The sequence below is a fragment of the Anas acuta genome, chromosome 9, assembly GCF_963932015.1.
Source record: "Anas acuta chromosome 9, bAnaAcu1.1, whole genome shotgun sequence".
Lineage (NCBI taxonomy): Eukaryota > Metazoa > Chordata > Aves > Anseriformes > Anatidae > Anas > Anas acuta.
In genome coordinates this window covers 20,093,237-20,119,583 of record NC_088987.1, presented here as the reverse complement: position 1 = coordinate 20,119,583, position 26,347 = coordinate 20,093,237, and the positions used below count along the sequence as shown (strand labels likewise).

Below are 26,347 nucleotides of genomic sequence, written 5' to 3'. Positions count from 1 at the left end.
ATCTCACACCAGCTCTATTACTGTGTAATAGCCATCATTTAAATGCCTACAAAAGAGGTTTCAGCAAAAAGATACCTCTCTGGCGCTTGGGATAGGAATAAGAACACACTCAAGATATTATTGGGGCCCACTTGACAGCCAGTGATGTCAGCGGACATTAATTATCCTTCTGTTGCTTGAATTATGCTTGTAGGAATGTAGCAGAAGAGGTACACTGAGGCCTGTTACTTACTAAGGGGTTTTGTTTTCTTTTTTAAAATTGAGGAGACATTGAATTGGTCAAAAGCCTGTCGTAACTAGCATTGTCAAAGGAGAATATTAAATATGCAACCAGTTCAAAATGGAGAGTGAAGTTAGAAACCAGCAGACTGATACCAGTTCATCAGAAACTAGGCCTGGCTGCCTCGCTTTGCTCACCACTTTGAGGCAGACTTGCTCAGGGAAGAAACAATTTTATCACTATTACTGCCATCCTTCCCCTTTTCTAAATCTGCAGAATCACTTTTTAGAACACTCTGGATTCCAAAATTTGAAAGTTTGGACTTGCCAGCTTCAGTAGTCCCAGAGGAGCGAGACAGCATGCCCTCCGTTTGTCCAGTTGCCGGCCCTGGGCCCTTGAATGTCCCGGTCACCTCACGCCCCGTGTGCCCGCGCCCACTTGCAGACCTCTGCTCTCATCAGGAGATGACACCTCAGGCATGCAGGCTCCTACGACTTATGGTCCTCAAACCAGTTGCCTGGACTGTGTAGGCCTCACATGCACACAGAGTAGAGTCCCCTCATCCAGAAAAAAAATGGTTAGAATTGGAGCTTAATACAGTGACAGGACATACTGCAGTGATCAGGCACAGGGCACAACCAAACAAGCGTACTGACCAGCAAACTCTTTTTAGGCAACTAACCCTTTTTGTCCCTTTATTCTCTCCTCTATTTTCTCTTGCTCATTCCTCCTCAAATAACCTTGCTTCCTCCTTTTCAACAGCTTTTGTTCCTGCCCTATGCATCCCACAACAGGTTTTGTACAATCCAAAGATGCTTTTCTTCTGCTTGCCCGTACCCCAAGTAGGCAGTGACACCCCTCTGGTAGTGAGGTGCTCTACAGAGTCTTTTCTGTTGACTTCATGGTTTCACGTCTGGACAATGGGGCTAATCCCTCTCCTGTGCCCGACTTGGGAGTAATCAGTGAACAGTGTGCTGTTTCAGGAGGAGTTGGGGTTCCTCACTTGTTTTATACTCCTGTGTGTTCACAGAGATGAGCCCTTTATCACATAACCTAATAAATATCTCGACTGCAGTGAAAAGGGGATTGTATCTTGGCTCAAGATCCAGATGAACATCTGGAATCTGTAACTTGAAATCCACCTGTTGTCTCCTCCATTCCCTTTCCTCTCTCTATTCATTGAAAGGCTTTGCTTCTTTGGCAATGTTGATGTGAACACTGAGGATCAGTAAAAGCAATATTTAAACCGGCCTTATACTGAGATGAGATTTTGGTATTCTTAGAACAGCCTCCTGTTGTACCTGCTCCGGGGCAGATTCATGTGAGTATAACAAGAGAGACTGTATTTTCTATTTCTGCTATTTCCACTTTTATCATGTTTGTCCTGTTGTGGAAGGGCCTTCAGCAGCAACAGCTTCAGCCCTTAAACCCCCCTCCACTCCCACATTCCCCAATGACCATTTTCAATGACAACTTAAAAGACTGACACAAACATTTACCCCCCCCACCAAAAAAAATAAAATATATATATATATATTAGAATGAATTCTGGACTGTCTTAGATTTCAAATGATATCAACTTTTACTCTTTTTTTTATTATTATTTCCTGATATTTTTTTTTTAGTATAAGTATATGAAGAGCTTTTGACAAGAATTTCTCCCCACACATCTCCCCCCCCCCCTCCCCCCCCAAAGGGCATCCCAAATGAATAGCTTAAATGTAGGGCTAAATCACTTCTGAAAATGGCTGTCCAGGAATTTTGGAAACAACAGGCTTAATGGTATTCTCAGTTTCTGTGCTGTGAATGAAGCCCTGGGTGAACAAAAGCCCTGGCAAGGGAGACATGGGATACTTATGCTAGAAGTGTTTACAGAAATGATCTAAGGTCAATGGTAAGAAATACGCCTCGATATACTGTACAACCTCTAACAAGAGCCAAGTAAGTGAGGCTAGCCAATTGTTTAAATGTCAGATCTAATATATTTGGTTTTCAGTCAGTGTTTTTAAGAACCTCAGAGGGGGTGTTCCTTCGGAAGTCAACACCTGCCTGGAAATGGCTCAGCAGTGCAACCTGCACTGGTTACTGCCTAGCAGAAGGATAAGAGGAGGATTTTCCCCCTTCTCTTCTCTGCAGCAGTAGCTGACTCTTCTGGCTTCAGAAGTCAGGCTGTGGGCCAGCACAGGACAAGCCTAACTGCATAGACACAATGTGCTGGGCCTGATGCATGATGGATCCCTATGGATGCCAGTCTTTCTACTGTATTGTGACACTAGTCACAAATTTCTCAGAAATTGGAGGGGTTGGGGAGGAGGAAAGGATGGCTATTCCCTAATTATCCAAGGGGAAAGTGAGGCTAAAGGGAAAATCAAGAGCTGAAACACACTGCCATCAATAAATCTATGGGTGGTCTCTAACAAGGAATACACAAACTAATTGCAATGTGTCAAGGGAAAGACACCATTGATAGGTAAAACATTCACATTCATCCTGCTCCATGGAAGGGAATGCTAACTAAAAACATCTCATCAAAAGTATGAACAATACTTATATTACAGTGCTGGTGACAGTGGAATCAACCACAGAAAGACAGAAAATCCTGGTAAGAAACACAGCAATCCATTGCTCACATGCACAGCAGACAGCATTTCAGTTGTATGATACCTTGAAGCTTACCACAGAGAGATAGGGGCCATTGTTTTGATTTGTTCTCATGCTTTAAAGATTATAATGTTAGTTGTGATGTGAGAAAGGGAGAGGGGGAAATGGGGCATTGACTACATGCTAGCTTCTGTTAGAACAGCTAGAGACTGCATGGAAGAAGCAGTCAAAAAGCTCTGTCCCTCAGTGTACTAAGTCTTGTGCCTCAGTTTACCACCCTGGAAACTTAAAAAAAAAAAAGTAGAATTCATTTACCTGAGATATATGTTCTGAATTGCTGCATCTCATTACATATTTATGCCATAAATAAGATAAAAAAGTGAGTAAATAAAATGCCATAAATCCACATTACTGTTAGGTCATAAAAGATCAGAGAGAATCTAACTGGCTCTTCTATTTCTTTCTTTCTTTCAATTGTTTTAAACCTAAGTTCTCTGCAGGAAGAGTCCAAATACTGTCAAGAACAGTTGTGCTTCCAAGGCAGCAGTGGAACTGATATTGACTGTGCAATTCAAAGCCTGTCATATCCCACCTACTTGAAAAATGACACAGCACACACACGTGGCATGGCTCCTTTCATGTGGAAAAGGGAAAGAAATCAAACCACAAGGCAACCAAACCACCAGAGACCAAAACAGCAAACTGTCAGGGAAACATTCTGCTTTATAATCCCATACACTATCAGCTTTATTAACTTCAAAATTCACTCTGCTGAAAAGAGTAGGGCTGAATGGAATACACGGGGCAGTGAAGCTGTACTGGCCTGGAGAATACACTTAGGTTCAGCAACATGACCTACTTAAAATAGCTGTCACAGTTGTTGTTATCCCCACTTCACCCCACAAGGTTTTCAGCATCTTGTATGAATAACTGTCCACTTAAGAGTGGAAAGTTGAGGCCTCTTTTTCAGTCTGCAGGATGAAAGCCATCTGCAGCTTACCTGTTGTTAACTCTACTTTTCCACTGTGTTGCAATTTCAGAGCAAATACATGTGTCTTTTTTTGTTTGTTTGTTTTCCCCTTGGTTAATTCACATGAAACCATTTATGTGTAACAGAAACTCCACGAGAGGGCACCCTATTTCTTTCTTTCATCAAATCTCTCCGACAGCATTTTCAGATAACTTTGTGTTACTACTTTGCACCCAAATATTTTGCATTTAGATGCCTTCTCAGACTCTCCTAAATAAAAAATACAAAACATGAGAGCTCAAAGCAAGTAATTTGGCATTCCCACCGTTGAGGGAATATTTAAAACTGAAGCTTTTGTAACTACCAGAACTGAAACAGAAGGCAAAATACGGGACTGCACATCAGCACTGCACTGAACACTTCCACCTCCTTAAACATAGCAGAATTTTACACGTAAAAAAGAAGCAAAGCTGAGAAAGTCAGAAATGAGAAATGAAATATCAGTTCTCATTATCCTCCAAGGATAAAGAAAACTCTGGCAAGAGTATGGCAATCAGTGCATTTTTGCTGTCCTGCAGAAAAGCTCGGTATGGGGAACAGCTGCAGTATCCATCAATATCCAGCATCTCAGGGCTTCTTTGAGCTCTAAAGTAAGAAATCCATCCAAACTCACGTACACTCCAGCTTACGGCTGCATCTCAAAACCCCTATAACAGACAAAGGGAATTTTTCTGCACAGGGAAATGAAAACAAAACACTTCTATGGTCTGTCTTCAGATGATGAAGTGATGCTGCTTCTACCTCAGGCTTTTGAAGGTACAAAAACTGGCATCTGCAGAAGCTGTTAAGGATTCAAAACTGCTAAAGAACAGATGTGAAACACCAATAGCATGCCTGTGGTAACATTTTCTGCACTTCAGCATCATTCCTATAAATGGCCACCAAAGAGCATCAGAGTTTCAACAGGTAACACTCTGAAGAGCTAGAGCTGCCTTTTGCAGACAGCTCTCAAATTCTTTGGAGCATTTGATGTTTATTTTAGACAAATGATCTAGTTCACAATTTATACGAAAGCTCAACTTTAGTATTTTCTCTTCCTGTTTGCCCTCCAGCACACAATCACAATGATTACAGTCAGTCCGTTATAGACAAAAAGAAAACCTTTTCAGAAGTTATACATTTTAATGAGATAAAGCAGACCCAAATTTGCTATTGTCATTTCTAATTTGATATTGATGAAGTATTCACCTGCTTCTCCTCAGATTGGGAACCGGAACATATGAAGCACTACAGTGAGCCAAAGCAGAAGTTATTGGCACTACAAGCAGCTTAACGAAATACACTTAAGCTTGTTATTGCTAACAGCTAAGGAAGTCAGAATAAATATATCACACGAGTATACAAAGAGTCCCCAAATTTTTATTTAAAGAAACATGTTCAAATACAGCATTGAAAACAGAGAGTGGAATACCAACAGTTAGAGAACCTATGCTTAATTACGCTTTCTTTGATAAACTAGCACCACTGAATCACAAGTCACAGACTAAATTATTTCTAGATGTGTAAAAAACCTCCAGAACTATAAAATTTCTATAGCGTCTATTAAAAATTGGTTCTCAACTTACTACTCCTAAAGAGATGAAATTGGTTTGAATACAAGTTTTCATACATACTCGTTGCTCAAGTTACCCATAAAAGACAGTTTATACTTAAGTCTGCACATCCTGATCAAGGGAAAAAAAAACATCTAAAAGTCAGCTTTTCACAGCTCTTTACAAACTGATGTAGTAAGAAAGTTCTACTGTGTTATAAATACACACAGTGCAATATGTACAAGTCTGATCATACAAAATAAGAGCTTCCTAGTCCATAAAAATACTAAGTCAGCTACAAAATTCTTAGTGTTTAGCCAAGCTGTCTCAAGCAGCCACTATATCAAATTCCTAAAACTGTTTTGTTTATAGCGCGGCAGCTTGAGCACGTTCACAATGGGAAAGAGCCCAACACTTCCCTGTAAGACTGATTTATAATGCTAATTTCCCACTCAGATTTAGCAGTAATGTTAGTGTTTGCTATCTACTTCATTGTCACAAGACCTTTACATATTTCTAGATTGTGTTTGAACTATTCAAAGTGCTGAAAGTGCAATCAATAGAGTTTTGCACACATTTTCCAGTACACCCTTCTCTGATACAGGTAACGGAAGTCTAGTATTTGTAGGTCTGTGAGGTCAAAAAGGCACACACTTATTTGTACATGCTCAGGTACGTATGCACAGGTAAACAGTTTGCTTTAAAGACCTGTCCCTAAATATTAAAATGCTTCTTTTGAGTAGGGAGCTTTAAGAATATCTTACAAGGGGTTTAACACAGATGCCTGGAATTTTATAAATATCCTGATACAGCTGCTTAAAATGATTGAAAGTTGATGGTAAAAAAAAAAAAAAAAGATTTTTCTTGTTTTTAAACTCCTGGTATCCAAGTATTGCTCTGGAATATAGAGAAAATCAGTCTGTGCTCTCTCAGTCTATCAGAGAAAGTCCAAGGCTACAGTAACTCATGTGGTTTATCGGGTTCATGACAGTTAACACAGCATATGTGAGCACACACAGACATAGCACTCCCTCAATATTTGTTCTTCTACTGGAGACCATCTACAGTTTGAATTAAAATAAAACTATTTGAAGAAGGTTTCAAGCAACATCCTTTTGTACTTACAGGTACAAGAAACAACAAGACCAAACTGTGCCTCAACCGAAATACAGACTTTCACTTAAACAGAAGTTAAATATTTTCACTTTCCTTGCCTACAGTGGTCTTCTACGACACGCATCATAATAACTAGTGCTGTTAAAAACTAAAAACATATCCCTCTTGACAAAGCTAACAAATTTTTCTAGTGGGCACATTGGCTTGCTGGAACGTTTATAATAATCCTTGCAAAATGAGGTCTGGAATGTGACATCAGCACCATTGTACAGGATGCGGATAAAGTGTTCTTTGGGTCTCTTCCCATCCTGCCACAGCTCAAAAACTAATCTGGCAGCGAATCGTGGAAATCTGGCCTCTGTAATGCCCAAGGCACTAAGAACAGGTGACAACGTGACATCATGTGCAGAGTAAAGAACAAATACTTCTTCTTTCTTGCCTTCTGCAATACGCTGCAGCCGATTAACAGTCTGGTTGAGAAGAGGATGAGTGGCCAATAGTGCATACAGGAAATAAAGTTTCTTTTCCTGTCGTTCTCTCTCATCCTCCAACTGATGTCTTTTGATTACTTTGAAGTGTTCCATACCAATGCAGCCAGTTTTGGTACAGGGAAAACTGACATTGTGGCAAAAATAGCACAAGAGAGAATCTATTGGGTTAGAAGCTCTCAGCTGCCTCGTGGGAATGCCAACTATCTTGGCCATATCCACATATATCTTCTCCAAATCATTGTTCTTCACCCGTAAACTGTACTGCCTGCGCTGTTCCTCTTCTAGGTAGTGGTTTCGCATAGGACAGTCGCAGCTTCCAGAACAAAAAATGGTGCTCCACTGATGCCTCATGTAAATTTTCTTCCAGTCAAAATCTGGCAAAAAACTGTAGAGCAGCGCCAGCGCACTCTGCAGGGTTCGACTCTTTCCCGTTGTCTCCAAGTACAGCTGTTTTGCTGTCCAGTCACTCAGAAGCAGTTTATGTTTGTTTATATAAATTTCTCGCAATAGTTGTCCATTTCGCAAGTGCTGTACAACGCCTGAAAGAGAATTTTAATTGTTATTAGTTAAAACACATGATTACATTCTTCTGAGTTTTAGAGGAAATAAAAATACAGTTATTGTCCTACTGTTAAATGCATGGTTAGTTAAAAAGTCATGAACTGGACTTCACCCGTGCTCAACTACTATGAAAACCACAGGAAATGAGATACATGCTATTCTTTCAGTATCTCTTGGACTCTAGGAGCTAATCTAACATGCAGATAGAAAAAGCTAGTTCCATAAAATTAGCTTACAACTTTAGCAGTTTAATATTTGTTCTTTGGACTAGAAACACAGGACTAAATGGATGTACCATGACTATAAAAATAGCACAGTTATGACAGTAGATCCAGACTGCACCTGAGTCAGCTTTCCAGACAGGTCGTGAATGCTGGGCTCCCTGCGCATTTATAGGAGGCAATGGAAGTACCAGCAGGCAGGAAATGAATACACAGAATGTAAACCAGCGTACAAACTCATAAAACTGTACGGTGAGGTGTGGCAATGGCATCAGGCTTCCCCATCTTCCTTCAGGAAGTATGCAAATTGCTTGGGAGTTCTTTATTAATGCTTCGGCTTTCCCCAGCTGGAATGGAGGAGGGCATATATCCTTCTCCCACACCAAAACCCTTACTCCAGAATACACCTTGCTTGTATTATTGTTGTATATATGTTGGCTCACAGCAGCCAACAAACATATCTGAACCCTTTACACACCAGACCATTTGTATAAATTTCTCCAGGCAATAGGAGTCCCAAATACTACCTCAGTCCAGCTGTGCACAGTGATGAACCCCGTTTCACATGCAACCTGCTAAGTCAGTGGGATTTACTTAGCAATCTCACAAGACGCCTCCTGAGGTCAGTTTGCAAGACTTAACACTGATGCCTAACAGGTATTTCCTCTAGAGGGGCAAGAGAACATGAGGATTTGACAGGCATTTTTTGGACTCAAAAATATAGGGGAATCTCTGAAAGACAACTAGCAAGAGGGAAATGGTAGTAACCCCCAATATCTTCAACACTGATTTCATTCTGTCTGGTCTCTAAATCTGTTGACTACTCAGATCCATTGCAATATGCTCCTTCAGTCACTAGTGTACTTAGAAAAATAGACTAACAGCAAGGTGTGGGATCAAACGGAACAGACCCATGTTAAAATTGAAAAGGTGCAGGATAAAAGTACCATTAATGCAAGTTTCATATACATAACAGAAGAGAAAAATCAACATATGATTAACCCTTTTCACAATCACATTTCTGTCCAGTTGTGCATGCGTTATATTTCTTCATGCTTATGGGCAAGCACTTGATATTTCTGAAGCACTAGTGAATACATTAAGAAGAAGAAGAGTAGCAACCAAATACACTGACTTTGACTTCTATCAGTTCAGCTGGTTATTCTGGGTAGAAAATATGAACAACTCTGAGCTGTGTAACGTCTGCAAATCTGTTTCTTAAGGAGTTATTTCTATACCTCTCTCATTCTTACCTTTTGTTCCCTTCATATTTTCCATCATCTGCTGACAGCAGTCCCAGATCCTTCCCAAATGCCCCTTTTACCACAGCCCTGCTCCCAGTCTGCCTCTCCAGTCCCAGCCCCCTTGTCCCTTTCACTAATCCCAACAGCCCAGCACCACAAAAACCCAAGCTCTTCACGTGCTTCCTTCCACACGCTCCTCTCCCTGACTGCAGCACTTCCAGTTACCTCCCATCTCCCTGCTCTCTTGGTGTGGACAGACTGCATGAAGCACACATTCACTAGCAGAGGTCAGCAGCCTCTCTCTCAGCAGTACTGAGGAAGTCTCAAAGCTTTAAGTGCTGGCATTTCTACCCTTTCTCCCAATAACTAAGTTCATCAGGAATGACAGATATAAGTGAAAAACTCCATTTTCCTGTGATAAAAATATACATAAAGAGGCCAGAAACCAGCAGCCCAACAAATATCAGCTCAGCCTCCTTAATGCTCTTGAAACTTTGTATAAAGCTAAGGAGGAAAAAAAAAAAACAAAAGCAAAAAAAGCAAAAAGCACCAGATGTTAAAAATAGTTATTCTCCTTCCCTAATACAACCTTCAAATTTGTCTGCTACATATGAATCTCTTGCAGTGGACACAGTCACATCACAAATGAAAACTGGCAACCAAGTGTTCCAGTGCCCTTCTGACTCACTAACTCATCAGATTACCAGGTCTTCCTCAGGAGGGATCGAGTAATGTCATTTTTCACACGGGTGACAAAGCAATTTTGTGGTGGAGGGCAACATCAATGAAAGTTGCTGTAACTTGTTAAAAATAAAGTTAGAAAAGACGTCAAGGGTGATCAATCTGTAACAGAACACAGGCAGGCTACTTGATAATGCTCAGTTTCTAGAACTGCCACTACTTTTCTGGTAGAGTTTAATACTTTATTCATACCCCAGCAAAACCTAGGCTATGACCAATATGAGGGGCTTCCCACAGAAAAGCATTTATTTCAATATGAAGAAAAATAAGAGAGATGGTTTCAAGTGGACTGTATTTACAGAGCAGAGGGAAATGTAAAGCTGATGTGGAAACTTACCCGTCTGCGTAAGCTCTCCCATCTCGCAGAAGGAATGGCTAGGGTAACGAGGCAGGCTGCTGAGGGTACCATCCATTTGGGCTGCAGACCCTTTGGACATGTGTTTGATGAAAGCTTCCAGCTGAGGATGAGAGGGTTTCCTAAAGAGGTAAACCAAAATGTGAAAACTTCCAAAAGCATATGGAAAAACAGCTCAAAGAGTGAAATATTCTAAGAATGTCAGCTCAGAAATTTCATGGTGAGATGTTATTTCCCACTGAGACAACATCTGCTCTTACTCAAGACTTTTGCAGGCATGCAGAAGAAATCTAACCACTTCATACCAAAGAGTTATGGGGAAACACATGTCTTGGCATGTTAAAATTATGATACCTTTCAGAATTTTTTTTTTTTTTTTTGAATTAAGTAACACTTTTGTGATTTTTTAAAATTTAAATCCTTGGGGGCAAAAAAGAACAAACATCCAGTTTCTTTAATGACACAGTCAAAAGCACTAACAATCTAAAGGGGTTCAACTAACCAGTACTGTAAGTAGGCGATCTTGTGGGAATTCTCAAGTTTTGTGACATACAATGCTGACTACAATCTCAGACTTCAAGCTTCAAATCGAAAAGCATGTAGCCTCCTCAATCACACAAAACCTGCAAAGTAGTGTCCAGTGGCACCAACTGAAAATAGAGCCCACTATTTTGGGGGTTGTACTACTATCCAAGAAGAAAGAGTCCAGCACTGCTGGACACCTTAAGTGGATAAGATTAAATCAAACTATGTCCTAGGTTAAGAAAAAAATATTTATGGACTATTTAACATAGTTAATTCACACAGCCTCCATGGTTGATAATTGATAAAACATTATAGAAAATTAGAGATAAAGCGATGAATCTGATGAAACAGCAATACCAAATTGTCAATTTTATTCAACCTTGTTGAATACATACTACTTCAAAAGCAGTAATTAAAATTGCCCATACGATCAAACTGCATTCTGCGAATGTAACTCAGACTTCTGACTACAGACGTGAATACCATCTCATTAATGGCAACAAAATTTTTCAAATCCACTACGCTGCAAGCCCCTGTGCAAGCACTCCATAAACATCCATTCCGTCTCCCCTACTGCCAACGCTGCCTCTGAGCAAAAAAGCACAGCTTAGGCAGAACCACCCCCCTGCATAGTCCTAGCACATAACACAACTTCATTTCTGCATTGTTCCTCAAACACAGGATTTGCTAAAAAGAATGTTATGCGAAAAATATACATACATACATATATATATATTTGCCTCTTTAAAATGCCTCCTTCACACCTTAAAAGAACAAAACAACAAAAAACAGTACTTTGAGCCTTTGCTAATTTGACACTTCAGCAATGACCCAAGGAACCTGGGAACACAGAGTACCAAGAAACCTCTGTACCTGGCCAGTGCCCCAGACAGCATGGCATGTCATCGGCACGGTCCTTGGCAGGACAATGCAGCAATGTGACCACTTTGCCCCTTTTTGCACACGCACAGATAATCATTGCAGAAAGCTGGCTTGCCTGACGCAGCTTGATAGAGACTGGGAAGAAAAGGCTATTGCTGAGCTCCATAGCCTTGCCCTGAGAATGCTGGATTTTCACCCCTGTATTTGAGTTTATTGATTTTAATGCAAAAGTAATAACAACAACTGACTGTAAATGCCCCCACAATGCAAGGAAACGATACAATTGGAAAAGAGGATACAAGCAAAAAGTCCAGGTTAACTCACTGAAATAGAATCCAAGCCATTGAAAGCATGTTTAAGACCTCCTAAACTGTTTTGCAGCCTTCAAATACAAGATCAACTCCAGTTTGTTGGTGTATGGTTGTGCTTAAAATGGCATACGCAAAAAATGCTCCAAACAATCCAATCAAGAGGGATTTAAACTGAAAATAATCATAATAATAAAGAATCTGACCCCACTGTCACAACAGAACTTCACCTAAGCAGTGTTTCATTTGTTAAAAGTCAACACTTAAATTTGACAAATAATTGAAAATGCATGACTTCAGTCCCCAGACAACAATACATGTAACATTGTACTTCAAGACTATCTTTCCCCACCCCAGTTGAATACTGTATTATTCCTTTTTCATCTCTCCTCTCTGAAGAAATGTTCTGTGTTATCCACACACAGGCAGAGGTACACAGCCACCTCCTTACTCTCGTGCAGAACTAAATCAGAAACAGTTCAGCAATCCATTTTTGCCCCAGATGGTTGCCATTTTAATTGGACTTTCATCCTGAACAGTGATCTGTTTTTGTTTTTTTTTGATGTTGCTCACAAGAAAATTGGAAAAAGTTTTGTTTTTTTTTTTAATTTCCAAGCAATTTGGAAAAAAAAATAAATTTTGTCAAAGAACTTTTACAGCTGTCAGGGCTGTATATTTATTTCTCACATTCACAATTTGATAGAAATATGTTCTGTTTTGATACAAAAGACTCAGATCTAAAGAAACTTCCTAAACTACAGAAACCACAAGAGGGAGCAACACAACTACGAAAGTATAAGTAAGTGTCTGAATATCTTGGTCCTGATGAATTTTGATTCCATGCTTACACAGAAGAGCCAACAGAAAATCTCTTAAATGAGAAAGGACCTACTACAGAGCTATGCCCACAGCAAGTATATACAGGACATCTCATACAAAACAGTCCTTCATTCAGCAGAAAGGTAGGCCTTTGAAACTGTTGTCTTACCATTTTATAAAACTTGAATTTGCCAGTATTTAATTTACCTTCAAGAGAGAAAAGAAAAACAACAACAACAAAAAAGGACAACTATCAAGCTTACAAACTTCTTGAAAAGAAAATGTTATTCTAAATTTTGGTACAACTGCCAGTAAGACAAGGGTTAAATGAACAAAATGAGAGGAAAATATTCAAAAGTTTGGGATTTCTTTAATTTTTTTTTTTTAAACTTCAAATTAAAAGAAAAACCAGTCAAATTATATTTTAAATTCACAGCTGCTTCTGTATAGTATGATTTTAATAACCCAAAAGAAGATTAATACTTGAGAAGCAGAGCCATGTAAAAGGATTTGTTGCCTTCTGCATCAGTTGAGGCTTCCTATTGTACAAAGCACACATTACAAAGCTTAATCCAGTTTCCAGATGTGAATTTTAAAAACAACTTCTTGGGCATTTTGCTATTTTCACAGCCCAGCAGTGAAAAATGGAAGAATTAAGTTGAGAATATTAAATACATCCATTAACAAATGTCTTTTTAAGCTTATACAGATACAGCACATCTGTGGCTGAACAACAGAAAAGTTTAGATTTTTTAAACTTTGCATTTTGTATAGCTATAAACATGAGCAAAATGTCAACCACTTTTCCTTATTGTTTTACCTAATTAGCAAGTTCTGCAAATACACGCATGAGAAAAACAAAACAAAACAAAAACAACACAAAACACAACAAAAACTGCACTATCCATCATTCTGCTTCATTTGCTGCTTAGGTTACAAAAACCTGCATTTTACTGGAACCAGACCTAGACCGATGAAAATCAGCACTCACTTGTGGGAAGGAAGAACAAAAAGATGGAAGAAAATCATTTATCAGTGCACTGCAAAAAGATCACTCTAAAAAGTGTCAGGCAAGTCCAACTAGTATCCGGAACTTGATAAAATTTACATTCCAATGTATTAATATAGCTTTTCATATATGTATGTAGATGCAAGTTGCTTAACTTTATAGCTTTTTTTTTATTTAAGTGAGCACAAGTTAAACACATGCTAGCAGAAACAAATTAAAAAATTGACCATTAGGCACATTTCTGTACACAAAATGAAAGCTTACTACTTGTTAAATATATTTAATGGAAAAAAAAAAAAGAAAAATCAGACAACAGAAGTACAAGCCATTCTGCCTGAATGGGACAGACATCTCAGGCTGTAGTACACTTCTGTTCCTAATGTCATTGTCACATCTGCAACACAATTCTGAATACACCAGCAATTCTCCTGATTAACCGCATAAAGCTGAACAAACAATTCTTGCTGTTAAGAAAAATAATTTTTTGTTGTTATTGTTGTTGCTGCACCACTTACTAACTAACAAATGACTCCCCATCCCCACCCCAAAATTTCCCCTTTATCCAGAATACAAATCCTGCTGTTGCACTGGCCAATTTACCGATGCCGCAGGAGACAGAGTATCTAGGCAACACAGCTCAGACTGCTGGGACCGTCTGAGCTGCAAGCAAAGAAAATTACTCAGTTGTATAGTTGAAAAGACTGAAATATCCTTAAAATTGTATTCCCATATAAGTTATAAGAAAATAAAAGTGGACTAAAAAGACACCTACTGTAATTTGCTGGACACTATGACAGTAAATTTCTGCACTCATATGAATACAGTAAGTATTTCAAATTTTGTCAGAACAGGGAATGGCTTATTATTTAATATCACTAGTAATAGCCATATATTTTCCTGGTTTTGAACTTTTATTTCCTGTTTTTCACAAATGTTAAATTGCCTTTTACTTCATTATTGCATAATAAAATGTTTATCTGTAACAAAACTGAGGATGTTATTTTTTGCTTGAATATTAAATTCACCTTGTCTTTTTTTTTTTCCTTCAAGTAAACACTGGACAGTAGATCCCAGATTTAACAGTGTAGTTTTCACACACTAGCATTAATGTGGACCAATATTTAAACCCTTATTCAACATTTAAGTATCTTATTTCGTAAAGGTCTTAAAAAGCTTTAATATTAAAATATGACATCATCTCCTCATTGCTACACTGGAGCCTGTGTAAGTGAAAAGAAATCATACTGTACAACTGTTTGAAGTACATATGTATTTCTGCCAGCAACTGAGCTGACATCCTTCACTGAGAAATTCCTTTTTCCTTGAGGAGTTCAGATACAAAAAGGGACTTATTTCTTTTTTTCCTCATGAGAAGCAAACGCTGACTTGCTGGTTGCTCTGAATTAGCACAGCAGAGCCAGAAATACAGTACCAGAGTGAGTATGTGTGCATGACACCTCAAATTCTGCTATGGGATTTTGTATGACTCCACCATCACAGCATAAAATAAGCATCCCAGAAACATACATGCAAACGCATTTATTGCATCCGTTACATATGTGCAGAGGTCTGAAAATGAACTCCTGCAGCTCAACATACTGTACATTCAAACATACCACAGAGCAAAGCCTCATTGCTTGCACAGCAGCAGAGCAGCTTTGTTACAGGATACTTTTGCCCTCCTCCAGCCCCATTGAAAACTCCAGTGTCACTCTTCAGAAACTGCTACAGGAGCCAGTGGGGTTTTCTGCCTCTAGATAAAGTGGTGCTCAGACTGTTTGAGTGCATGGAAGCCTTTTTTGGTAGAACCATTTCTCCAAGCAAAGGTATCTTTGTTTAATAAGTAAATAAATACAACTTAAAAATATTTTAAAAAAAATCAGCATGAAGACAAATGTCTGATTTTCCATCACCTATGCCAGACTGGAGTTAGTTCACTGAGCAAGAAGAAAACAGTCTGTGCTTCTCAGGGCTATTTGTCCCTGGACCACTCAAAAATATATTACCAATGATTTATATTGTCTATTTGTGAAAGTTTTTCATCCATTGTAATCCTTTCACATTCTTTCCTACCAAAGCTATTGGAGCACTAAACCACAGCCTTATTTCTATTGTGTATAATGAAGTACAGTTTAAGCCTTGTTTCAAATGTGCTGTTCAACAAACCACAGCATTCAATCTGTCCTCTGACTCATTAAGCTTAATACTCCTTTGAACCACCTACAAATTTGAGGCTACAGATCTATGAAAATTGCAAGGTTAATCTAATTAAGATGAAGTACGGTCTTTAAGAAACAGATGTGGAAAGATATTATCTTGACAAGACTACATGCAACTACAGTTTATTTTTTAATAATTTCACAAAAATTGAAGAGTGGCACAAATAATATAGTCTCACTACCATATCAGGTGCTACAGATAGACAAAATACATTGGTCAAGGTTACAATTAAAAGAGAGACTGCAATAGAAGACTAATTATTGAGACCAATTGCTAAACAGTCATTTATTTAAAAGCTAAAATGGAATAGTTAATCCAACAGAAAATGACCAGTTAGCAGATTATGGATGCTTATCAAAATTGAGGAGAGGTAATCTTTTTATTCCTCTTACCTCTGTTACTGCACAGTGCTGTCCTCTGACAGCACTGCGCTCTGCAACTGTGCAGGAGATCTACGTGCCTCAGCAAAGAACTTGTGGTCGTGGACATGATCACACTAGAGACAGATTTTTTTCCCCATAAGAAAATCTCATTTATCTATGCAAATGTCACTTTTTTTTTTTAAAGCAAACATAGAATTTGCAAGAGCTAAGAGGACCAATCTTCTGACAAGGAGCTGCAGAAACCTCAGCATGTCCGTCACTGGGCAAGTAAAGGGACGCAGCTTCTGACAAATGAACATCACCTCTCCGTAGTTGTGTCACACCAGATTGCGTCTGCTAACTGCACCAAAAGCAAATCCATTTGCTCCTCCACTTAAAAGGCAAAGAAAAATATTTTTGTAACTCCAAACAAAAGCTTTCTGTGAAGTTTTCTGTGCCTTCTGTGAAGGTCAAGTAGCCAAAATAAGTCTTAGTCAGAGGACTATACTGTTTCTCTTTTAGAATGTAAGTGAATGAAAAGAGCCACTAAAACTAACAACAGATTACAGTAGTTTGCAGAAGAGATCCTAAAGACAGCGTTAGTATTTGGGGGGGGGGATGTTTATTCATAGAAGTCGTGCAGCTTGTACATTTTTATACCAAACTCTCCAGTGATCTGGTCTACTTCACTCCTCTTCCGAGTCTTTAGAGAAGTCAGAAGAGGCCCTGAGATCTTTCTTCACCTGACTGTGGTCTGGTTCATGCTTTGACCTCAATCCACGTAAAATCCTCACCTGCTTTAGCTCACAATATACTACTCGCCTCTCTCATACTTTCCTCTTTCATTTCTTGGCAGTTTCAAGACATGTTCATATTGAACCTGAAATTCAAATATTTGTTACTAAAACTCGAAGCACATGACAATTAACCCAGCATACTATTAAGTTATAGCAGTCCTCTGAAATCGTTTTTAGCATTTTCAAGAAAACATTTCTTCTCTATCTCAGATAAAAACCTGAGAGAAGACACATAGTGTACCTGTTATTTCTAACACTCAACACATAAGGTACAAAGGGAAGGGAAGTGGGAGGTTAATTTATTCCCTCAAAATCAAACACCACAGTAAACAGATTTTCACTAACATCACTCTAATACTTTTCTTGGAGGGTGGGGGAAATATATGTATTATTCAGTTCCTCTTGGAAATTTACATCGAGAACAATGGAAATAATATTAATTGAAGTTTTAGGTGGAAGGAATCTCCAAAGCATTTAATCCATTTGCTTATATTCATTCCACACTTGTATGTCACAATCCATAATTCGCAAAACCCAAGTGTGACCTCAAGGCTATTCTGCATATCCATCAAAAGTCCATGGGGCTGTAGCATAATCTGCTTAATTAATGAATTCCATCAGCTGAATGCCAAGTCGAATAAAGAAGTATGCTGCTCATATTCAGTCTGTTATCTGAAACTAACATACAGAAAGCTTAAACAAGCCAGACTTTTAATCAGACATCTCAACGTAATTATAGAGCATAAAGAAACCTCCAGTTCAAAGGTAGCAATTCTATACCTTGTAATACTCTCAATATAAATACATTTACAATCAAACACCAAATTTACATCATAAAGGAATATAAGCCTAACAGCCAAACACAGCAAATAGTTTCCTGATGTTAAAATAATAAATATTCCATCAAAATAATGATAGAAACCTTAACAATTGTATCTTTATTCAGAAAGGTCAGCTTTAACCCATCAGGAAACAATGGTACAGAGCCAACTCCTTTAATCTTTCTGCTGTCCTTTCAAAGTCAGCCAGGAGATTCATAAACTTTGTTCTCAAGGAGACAAAGTCTTTTTGTTCTCTACTCATTTTTACTGGTGGCGCATGGTAGTGGATATATGATTTGTACATTGATCTTCTCATGCTTCATAAATTAGTAACAGCCAGGGCCATCTATACTGCTGGCCTCCACACATCCTGAGGCTGTGCCCTCTTAACTGCATTACTTGGCCACTCTTGTTGGCAGTGGCAGAAGCTACACTACTGCCTTGCCCTTTTGTGGATAGTTGTCCTGATTGCATGGCTTTCACACTGTTGTATTCCTTGCCTGAAACTGCAGAAATACCTATAAAAGGTTTTCTAACAAAAACAAAACCGAGGTCTCATGTGGCACTGTAATACTGAGAAACACCGCAACTCATCCAACGTTGTCACATCTCTGCAGTAAAGATTTCTCACACACATTCTAACATGACAGATACTGAGTAAGATCAGAGGATCAGAGCCTTTAAGAACTCCAGAAGGAACCTGGATCATACCACTTAACTTTGTGCTTTATTATGAAAATAATCTCACCCCTCAGAGGCAGATCATTAAAAATGTTACCACAGCTATTAACAAGTTGTTCATTTTCCATCTTGTTAAATAAATTAGTTGGGCACACGACTCTATGGCTGAGATGTCTGTCTGCAAACTTGGTGTGGCATGCTGCATCTCAGGCAGGCAGCGAGCTTGCGGCGGGTGCAGAGCACTGCTGGGGTTGGGCACCTCTCAGAACAATTCAAACTTCTCTTGGAGGATGTTTGAGAATGCCAATTCTTGACAGAACAAATATTTGGTGGAAGTTGAAGTATGAATAAAGAAGAAGAGTCAACATAAAAGTAGGTGAAAGGTCTTTAAAAAAATGAACTACATTACAAGTGACTTGGGTCTTTATACATGTAAAACTTTTTCAATAACAGTAAAAAAAACCTTTATATTTGTGTTCATGACAGGCACTGGAAAAGTACTATCTTTTCTAAAGACTTTGATACTTGCTTTAAGCAGTAGCTAATATGAGTACATATATACACTAAAAATAACAAAATTAGAAGCTATTTTTAATCTTCTCAATTCCAGTGCCATGTTTGCTATAAAAAGCAGATTTCTCCTGTCTACTTTTCCATGCCATTTTAGTCTTAAGAAGTATTTATTTGTATATATTATATACAGAAGTGTGTATTTATGGAATATTGTATAAGACTAAGAACAAACATAAAACATGTAAGATTTTTTATTTAAAAGCACAGCTCTTCAATAGAGGCTTAATTTCACTAACAGAATGGAGAAAGGAGTATTACAGTTCAGGTGCTACTGAAACTTTGCATCTGTGTATGTGCACACATGGGTTAAAACTGCTCAGCTTTCAAGCTTTTGTAGGGTCACCCCCCAGCCACAACAGTAGCTTGGTCAGCAATATGGCTATTTCTCAATTAAATGTGCCAGAATAACATTAGAACACTGACAACTGAAGACAGCACTGCAACCTTGCAAATTTCAGGATCTCTATTCACAAAGGCAATTTCTTTTATCTTTACCTTTTTAAAGATAAAATCACAAGCGCTCTCGATGATAGGAGGCTACTGAAATTCTAAGGAAAATGGCCCATTAATTTATCAAGACAAGAAGTACGTATTTGATATATCTAATACTCAGAAAAGCACTTTCAGCGTGCCATTACATTTTCAGCTTGACAGAGCAAAGCTACTTCTGAATAATTCTACAAAAGAAAAGCAAGAACATCATTTCTCTTTAAAGAAAGAGATTCCATGCTTTTCTGGGAAAAAGAGGTATTTATGGTAATATCAGCACTGCTTTGTATAGCAGTAGATCAGGAGGCCCACTATGCTCTCTCCCTTAGCAGTACATGCAGGTACACAAATTGGATGCAACTCCCAGTCACGGAAAGCTGCACACCTGATGCTGTTGAGTGGGCAGCAGTATAAAGTTGCCAAGAGATTTTATTGATGTCTGATAGTTTTTCTTGATGTTTTTCCTTCAACTGTAAACATTCAGTAGGTTCACTGGATAGTCCTCTGTTGGGACAAAAATAATGAAAATCCCACATATCCTACTTAAAAAGAGAAAAACACGTGTAATCAAGCAAGCTAGGATGATTCAAGCTCTCAGTCTTGGTCCTGTTGATTTCTACTGCTCTGCACTATGCTTCATTTTTACCAATGAAAAGCTCTAAACAAGAGAGAGAGGTTCTTCTAGAAGCAGCTCAAACTGATTCAGGTATCAAGACAAGCATCAGCAAACTACAAAGACATGATGTTGGACAGAAGCATGATACACTGAAACAGAAAGGTAAGTGACATTTTAATGACAAACAAGTATCAGATGTGTGACAGTGTGAGAATGTTAGCTACAGTACACCTGCAGTTTTCAAGTAGCAAGCAGTTTACTTTGTTTAACTTGCATTTTTATCATTAAATTTTTGTTTCACACTTCCCTAGGGGAAAGTTTGAGACAAATCATTAATTTAAGAGGAAACTCTGAAAACCTATATTTATATTATTCTTTCTTTTACTTATTAGAAAACACAAATATCAATTTTCCTGTGGTAGTGACCCAGACATTTTTGTGTTCACACAAAAGGAGACATGTATAGCTGAAATGGAAGAGATATTTTCAAACAATGCAATAACATTTTGGAAGTGTCTAGAAGCTTATCTAAGAAGAATGGTAACCTAAATAATTAAGTAGCTTTGGCTTTTTAATAGAAATTTATGGAATTTATTCTGATCAGACCTGGTAATAATTAACAGTTCCTGTTTCAGAGGAAGTACCGTACACCAGTCACACAACTTCCCTCCCTGTGCCAACTTTCATCCACCACAATACACAAACATCAGAAGCCACACCATGCTTTAAGCTGCAGAAATTGTTTCTTGGAGATGAACAAAATAATTATCAAGCAAACCATGCATTAAGTAATGGTATAAGCCAGAAATTTTACCTGCTAGGCTGCAATGTACAGTCAATATCTGGTCTTTTTGTCTTGGGAATGGCATATAGTGGATACCTATCTCCATGTCGAATCAACACTTGAACTGATACTAGTTTAAAATAATGAGGTGCATGACCTGAAGCACAAAAAAAAAAAAATAATATATATATATATATATATACATATATATATAAGAAAAAACGTAGGTATAATTAATGTTACAATGAACAAAAAACCCCAGAAGGGATGATGAGTTCTTGTCACAGGAAAAATTATACAAGACTTAGGTACTCAGCACATTCTCCATACTACATCCAAAGTCCCAAAGCCATACAAGAAATTATTCAAGCACTGGTCTCAGCCAACACAGTAAGGCTACTCCACTTCTATGATGCCTCTTTCCAGACCCTTAATTGTAATGATGCATTTTGCAGCACACTTAATTTGTAGCTTTTTGATATATTAGTTTGTGATTTTATGTTAGTGGGCTATGCACATGAGGGAACTCGTGCTGCAACCACCATAAAGTAAAGAACACAAATGTGCCTTCAAGGTGACTATGTCTAATGGTTTGGAGTTCCAACATGAATACATTCTTTTTGTTTGTTTGGGATTTTTGGTTGGTTTTGTCTTTTTTTTTTTTTTTTTGAATTTTAAGTTAATTGTTTTTCAGACAACAATAATAAAATTTGCAGTGCAGCTCACATGTAATAAACATTATTAGTTCAAACATTAAATACCTCTATCACTCCTACCCCTTCCAATTTTCCAATTTTAGAATTCCAGTTGACCATTGACTGGAAACAGAAGCCACTTCCAAAAATCAAGTTATCAAAGGGGATATTAAAAAAAGGACAGTGCATTTTGAATGTGTTAGCATAATTCATTGACCAGCTGGCATTTGCTGTAATTTGTTTCAACCACTGAAGAACTGCTGATGCACAAAGTCATCATTTCCACTAAATTATCATTTGCACGCAGAAAGCTTACCTTCCATGCTGCGTTCAGCAATGGTAGGAATATTGCAGTAAACACGAGCTTCGTAAACAGGATCTATTGCAGGAGGTTCAGTTAGCAAGTCAGGCATTATTCTTTTTCGGCTCTTAGGATTCAACCCATCTTCCTTGATAGGGTTGACAGGGATTAAATGTACTGAAAGACACAAAACATGCACAATTTACCCTTAAGGACATATAGAACTATGCCTTTAAAAAAACAAACAAACAAAAGAGTAATTATGCACAATGCCTATGGTTTCCATGAAAGGATTCCACCCTAAAATATAGATTTTTTGTTTTGAAATTTTCATGTTTTTACATAATCAAGAAGGCAACCCCAGAGAGCTCTTTACCAGCTTCGATCTTGGTTAAGACCACAGAAATCTATCTGGCTGCAGAAAAACTCCACCTTTTGCACTCATGAAGATGCTTTTTAGTCAGTTTCTCACTAAGCACTAGGAGAATGACAGAAAGAAAAGTACCATAACAGACACACAATTTTCACTTAAAAACTGATTTGAAGGACATCAAGCAAAAGACACAGCACAGTTATGATGATGATATTGCAAACCACCTGGAAAACAAAGTAATGGAAATTCTATGACTATGAGATCAAAGGGACTAGATTGCCTACCATTTTCTCTACCGATTCCTCCCACTCATTTGGCTACCCTTGCCAGTCTTAAGTAGCCTGACTTATCTAAAGAAATGTATTTATTAAAATGCAACTGCAACTACCATAACAAATGTCATTAGAAAGAAACACAGTTAATGCTCAGACAAAGCAGGGAAATTAACAGCAACATCACTGCTACCATACAGACATGCTTCTATAACATCTGAACATAAATTTGGAGTTTTATTGACAAAGCCTCTTTAGCTTGTTCTGATGTGAAAGCATTAGTTAATTTACAAGCCTTTCAAAATTATACTTGTAATAATGAGCATGCCCCTGCCCTCCCCACACACACACCTTTTTTTCTGCCCTTTTACTACCACCATTTTCTGCTATTTGAACAAGGATAGATTTATAGGTGAGAATGAGGAGGGTATTTTTTTATTGTTTTTTTACCACTATTCATCTTCTTTGGAGAGAGGAAAAATAAATAAAGGAAAGAAAGAAAATTTGAGAGAACAGATTTCAAAGCAGAATTTCACTAATTCTTCTGGCTCAGTTTCTCAGTTGCATCTTGACTCCCAGTCCTTATTCTAGAGGTGAATTTGTTCTACGGTGGAGTTGTGTGCACAAAGAAAACCAAAGACAGCAGTAAACTGAAATGAAATACATACAAATTTAAGAGCACGTAGCTGTTAATATAACACAGACTCTTCATTCTTATACTACAGTATGCTAGTTTAATGTGATTACTCTTTGCCTGCCAAAACCAGAATTCAAGCGTTTTTCCATACCCTTGCTAGTGTTGTTGACATGGCTAATACCCACAAGCACAGTGACTTCAAACTTTTCCTTCAGCTGCTCCACATTTTGCATATAATTGCCTACAGGACTGTGCTTGGCAAGAATATTAAGCTGCAGTTTTGACTTTGGACATTGAGCAGTAGGGCTCAGCTGTCATTCCAACATTCATTTATTTATCAGATTCATTTTTTTTTAGGTTCTCCCACACTAAGACTGGTGTAAATTATTGCAAGTCATTGCAAACCACCGCTGAAAGAAACTCTAGTAGCAACACAGAACCTTGGCAATAGCCATTAGAGGTCGATGACTATGGCTTGAAGGGTGCTTGAAGCAAATTTATAAATCCCAACCCTAAGAATGCGCTACAGCAGCTGCTGGCCTCTGCAAATAGACAGCATTACAATACATTGCCTAAAGAGTATAAATGGGGAATTACAGCAGTTATGTTGTATTGGTCAAGTTTCCTAGCCAGAAAAGGTTATAAGCAAGAACTTCCAGCTTTGTGTTAACAATTTTCTCAATAGCAACCCACAACATTGCTACTCCTCACTTAATGTCACAAAAACATAGAGCTGGCTTTAGCGCCAAGCTAGCTTTAGCTGGCTTTGACCCAAGATTGTTTTAGAAGACAGAAAACAACATACCCAAAAGCAACAGCTTGGAACTCTAGGGCTAAAATTTAGTTTGGAGATTTAAAAGCAAAATAACGAACTTAATTTTTGATCAAAAGACAAATACAAGTACCAGAGCAGACCACATTTTTGCATTGAAACTATTAACTGTAGCACAGACGTACATATTTTCTTATTAGGATCAACTGCCTAGGATTGATGCCACAGAATACTTTATTCACAGATAGCAAGTCTCATTTCTAATCAACCTAGTCAAAGAAATACTTTAACACTGCCAGACAAATTTAAGAACAAGCACAGAAAATAAACAACTCAAAACGTTAAAAGTGCACATTCAAAATAGCACCTACACAAATATCACGACACATTTTTAGTTCACAAAACCACTGACAAAACATCCTAAAAGGACACTCTGAAATCAAACCAGACATTTGTGGTGCAACATTAACACTAGCTTGTGGACTGGAAACAGTCTTAGAGATTAGGAGTAACAATAGTTGTGTAATTAGTCAGAAAAAAAAAAAAGGTACCTACCCCTAAATTTCTAAATGCTGCTACTGACTACATTTATTAATTACTTCATAATATGTGGTAAATATTGCCCTTATTTCTTAGAGAATAAGCTTGGATTATACCAGGGACACAAGATTTGCAACCCCAAGTACCACCACTCAGTCCACTTCCAAGTACCTGACACAGGGTCTGGGCCAAAGGAGTTCCTAACTCTGAACCTACCTGTGGCACAACCATGTGGTCTTCCTTTCTGAACATGCTTGACTTAAATGATTCAAATTATTTACAGGTTTCTCAAATAAAATTATCAATGGCCTAAAAGCTCCAGACACCTAAACAAGCACTTCCATCACATGTAGTATTTACTTTCAATGGATGTGGAATAACATATAATGGAAGAAATCATCCAAACTATCTGCAAATACCTGTGTCTTCTATTTAGCTGTTAAATTTAACAATGTTAAACACAAAAAAAAATCTCAAAATCTGGGCACCAGTCTAAGCAATCCACTGGAAATCTCCACCAAATGTATCCATATAAAAATGACTATTATTTCAGAAGGCAGGAAAAAAAAAACAAGACCAAGGAGATGAATTCTGATCGGAAAGCTGCTTTCTGTTGGCTCAGTTTCGACATGGTGACCCCAAAGAGCCCACCTGGCAAGACTGTTCCTCATTTCACCTTGTTAAATTAGCTCCTCACAAGCTCTAACAATCCTGTAGTTTCAGTGCTTTGGAAGAAGGGCCCCAAGTAACAGAGCCCCAGTTTGTACTTCTGCTTGTTCCAGATAATGACAGAGGTATTGCTGCTATCCTGGCAGCTGTCTCAGATGCATCTTGTTTTCTCACCTTTCACTATTCCCTGGACACTGTTAGCATCTTTCGTATTTATGTCGTCTTCTCCTTTCTCCCTCCCTTTTCGTTTCAGGTCCTTGGGCTTTGTGCTCCCTTGCTGTCTTTGTTTATCTCCTAGCTGCCAAATTCTTCTTTGCACACCTGTCTCCAGCTCCCTATTGCACTGGAAGCTCGGTTTGTGCTCTTGTTCTGGTAGCCTTACACCACATGGAGCAGCTATGTAAAGCTCCTGGAAGACCAGATGGCCTCCCCTGTATCCCAGCATCTCCTTACTGACAGCTCCTCTGCCCTGTCAGTCCCACCTCTGTCTCCCCAGTGGGGTGGGGGCCCTGGTCCCTGCCTAACCAACACATTACACACCTCCAGGTAACACTGCACTGACGCAGCTCAGAGCAGGAAAAAAATGCCACTCCTATGGAGTTAAAATTCATTATTTTTTTCCAAGCTCTGTTCTTTCAGCTGTAAATCATTATAAGATCAGTATTCAATTACGTAGCTTTACATGACTTTTTATTACTTAGCACTAGTTTATATGACTTGTTCTGTTAGCTCAATGTGCACTTGCTCAAAACAGAAGTCTGCTGATGTATCTATAATCATACTTAAATCTTTGATTAAGGGAGCTTTTGAACAAGATCTTTACACTGCTCTGCCTTTCAAAACTCATGTTTTACTATAACAGGAATGCAACAATGTAAAACAGAGATTAAACAGATGATTTTGATCTATGTGCATTTCCCACACCCAGGGCAGTTAATGAAATACAGCTGAAACATATCCAATCAGCTATCCGGAAGCTTTGCCAATGCTGAAGCTATAAAGAACACGTACATATTTTTATAGAGGTAGTTCGACAACAAGAAAATGTATTTTACTACCCAATAAGCTTTTTTTTTTTTAAAAAAAAAAA

At 38.2% G+C, this 26,347-nt stretch overlaps 1 protein-coding gene across 6 annotated transcripts in view; it reads right to left on the bottom strand.

Annotated features, from left to right (window-relative positions):
* Positions 1–5,190: 5,190 nt before the first annotated feature.
* Positions 5,191–26,347, bottom strand: part of PXYLP1 (2-phosphoxylose phosphatase 1) — a 70,421-nt gene continuing 49,264 nt past the window's right edge. For all 6 annotated transcript variants that reach the window (XM_068691735.1, XM_068691736.1, XM_068691733.1 and 3 more), the window contains 4 exons: positions 22,010–22,171; positions 21,029–21,155; positions 10,095–10,234; positions 5,191–7,529 (listed from right to left, as the gene is read on the bottom strand). In XM_068691735.1, coding sequence (XP_068547836.1) covers positions 6,598–7,529; positions 10,095–10,234; positions 21,029–21,155; positions 22,010–22,171 — 1,361 coding nt within the window. In that variant the 3' untranslated portion in view covers positions 5,191–6,597. The remainder of the gene's footprint in view (positions 7,530–10,094; positions 10,235–21,028; positions 21,156–22,009; positions 22,172–26,347) is intronic.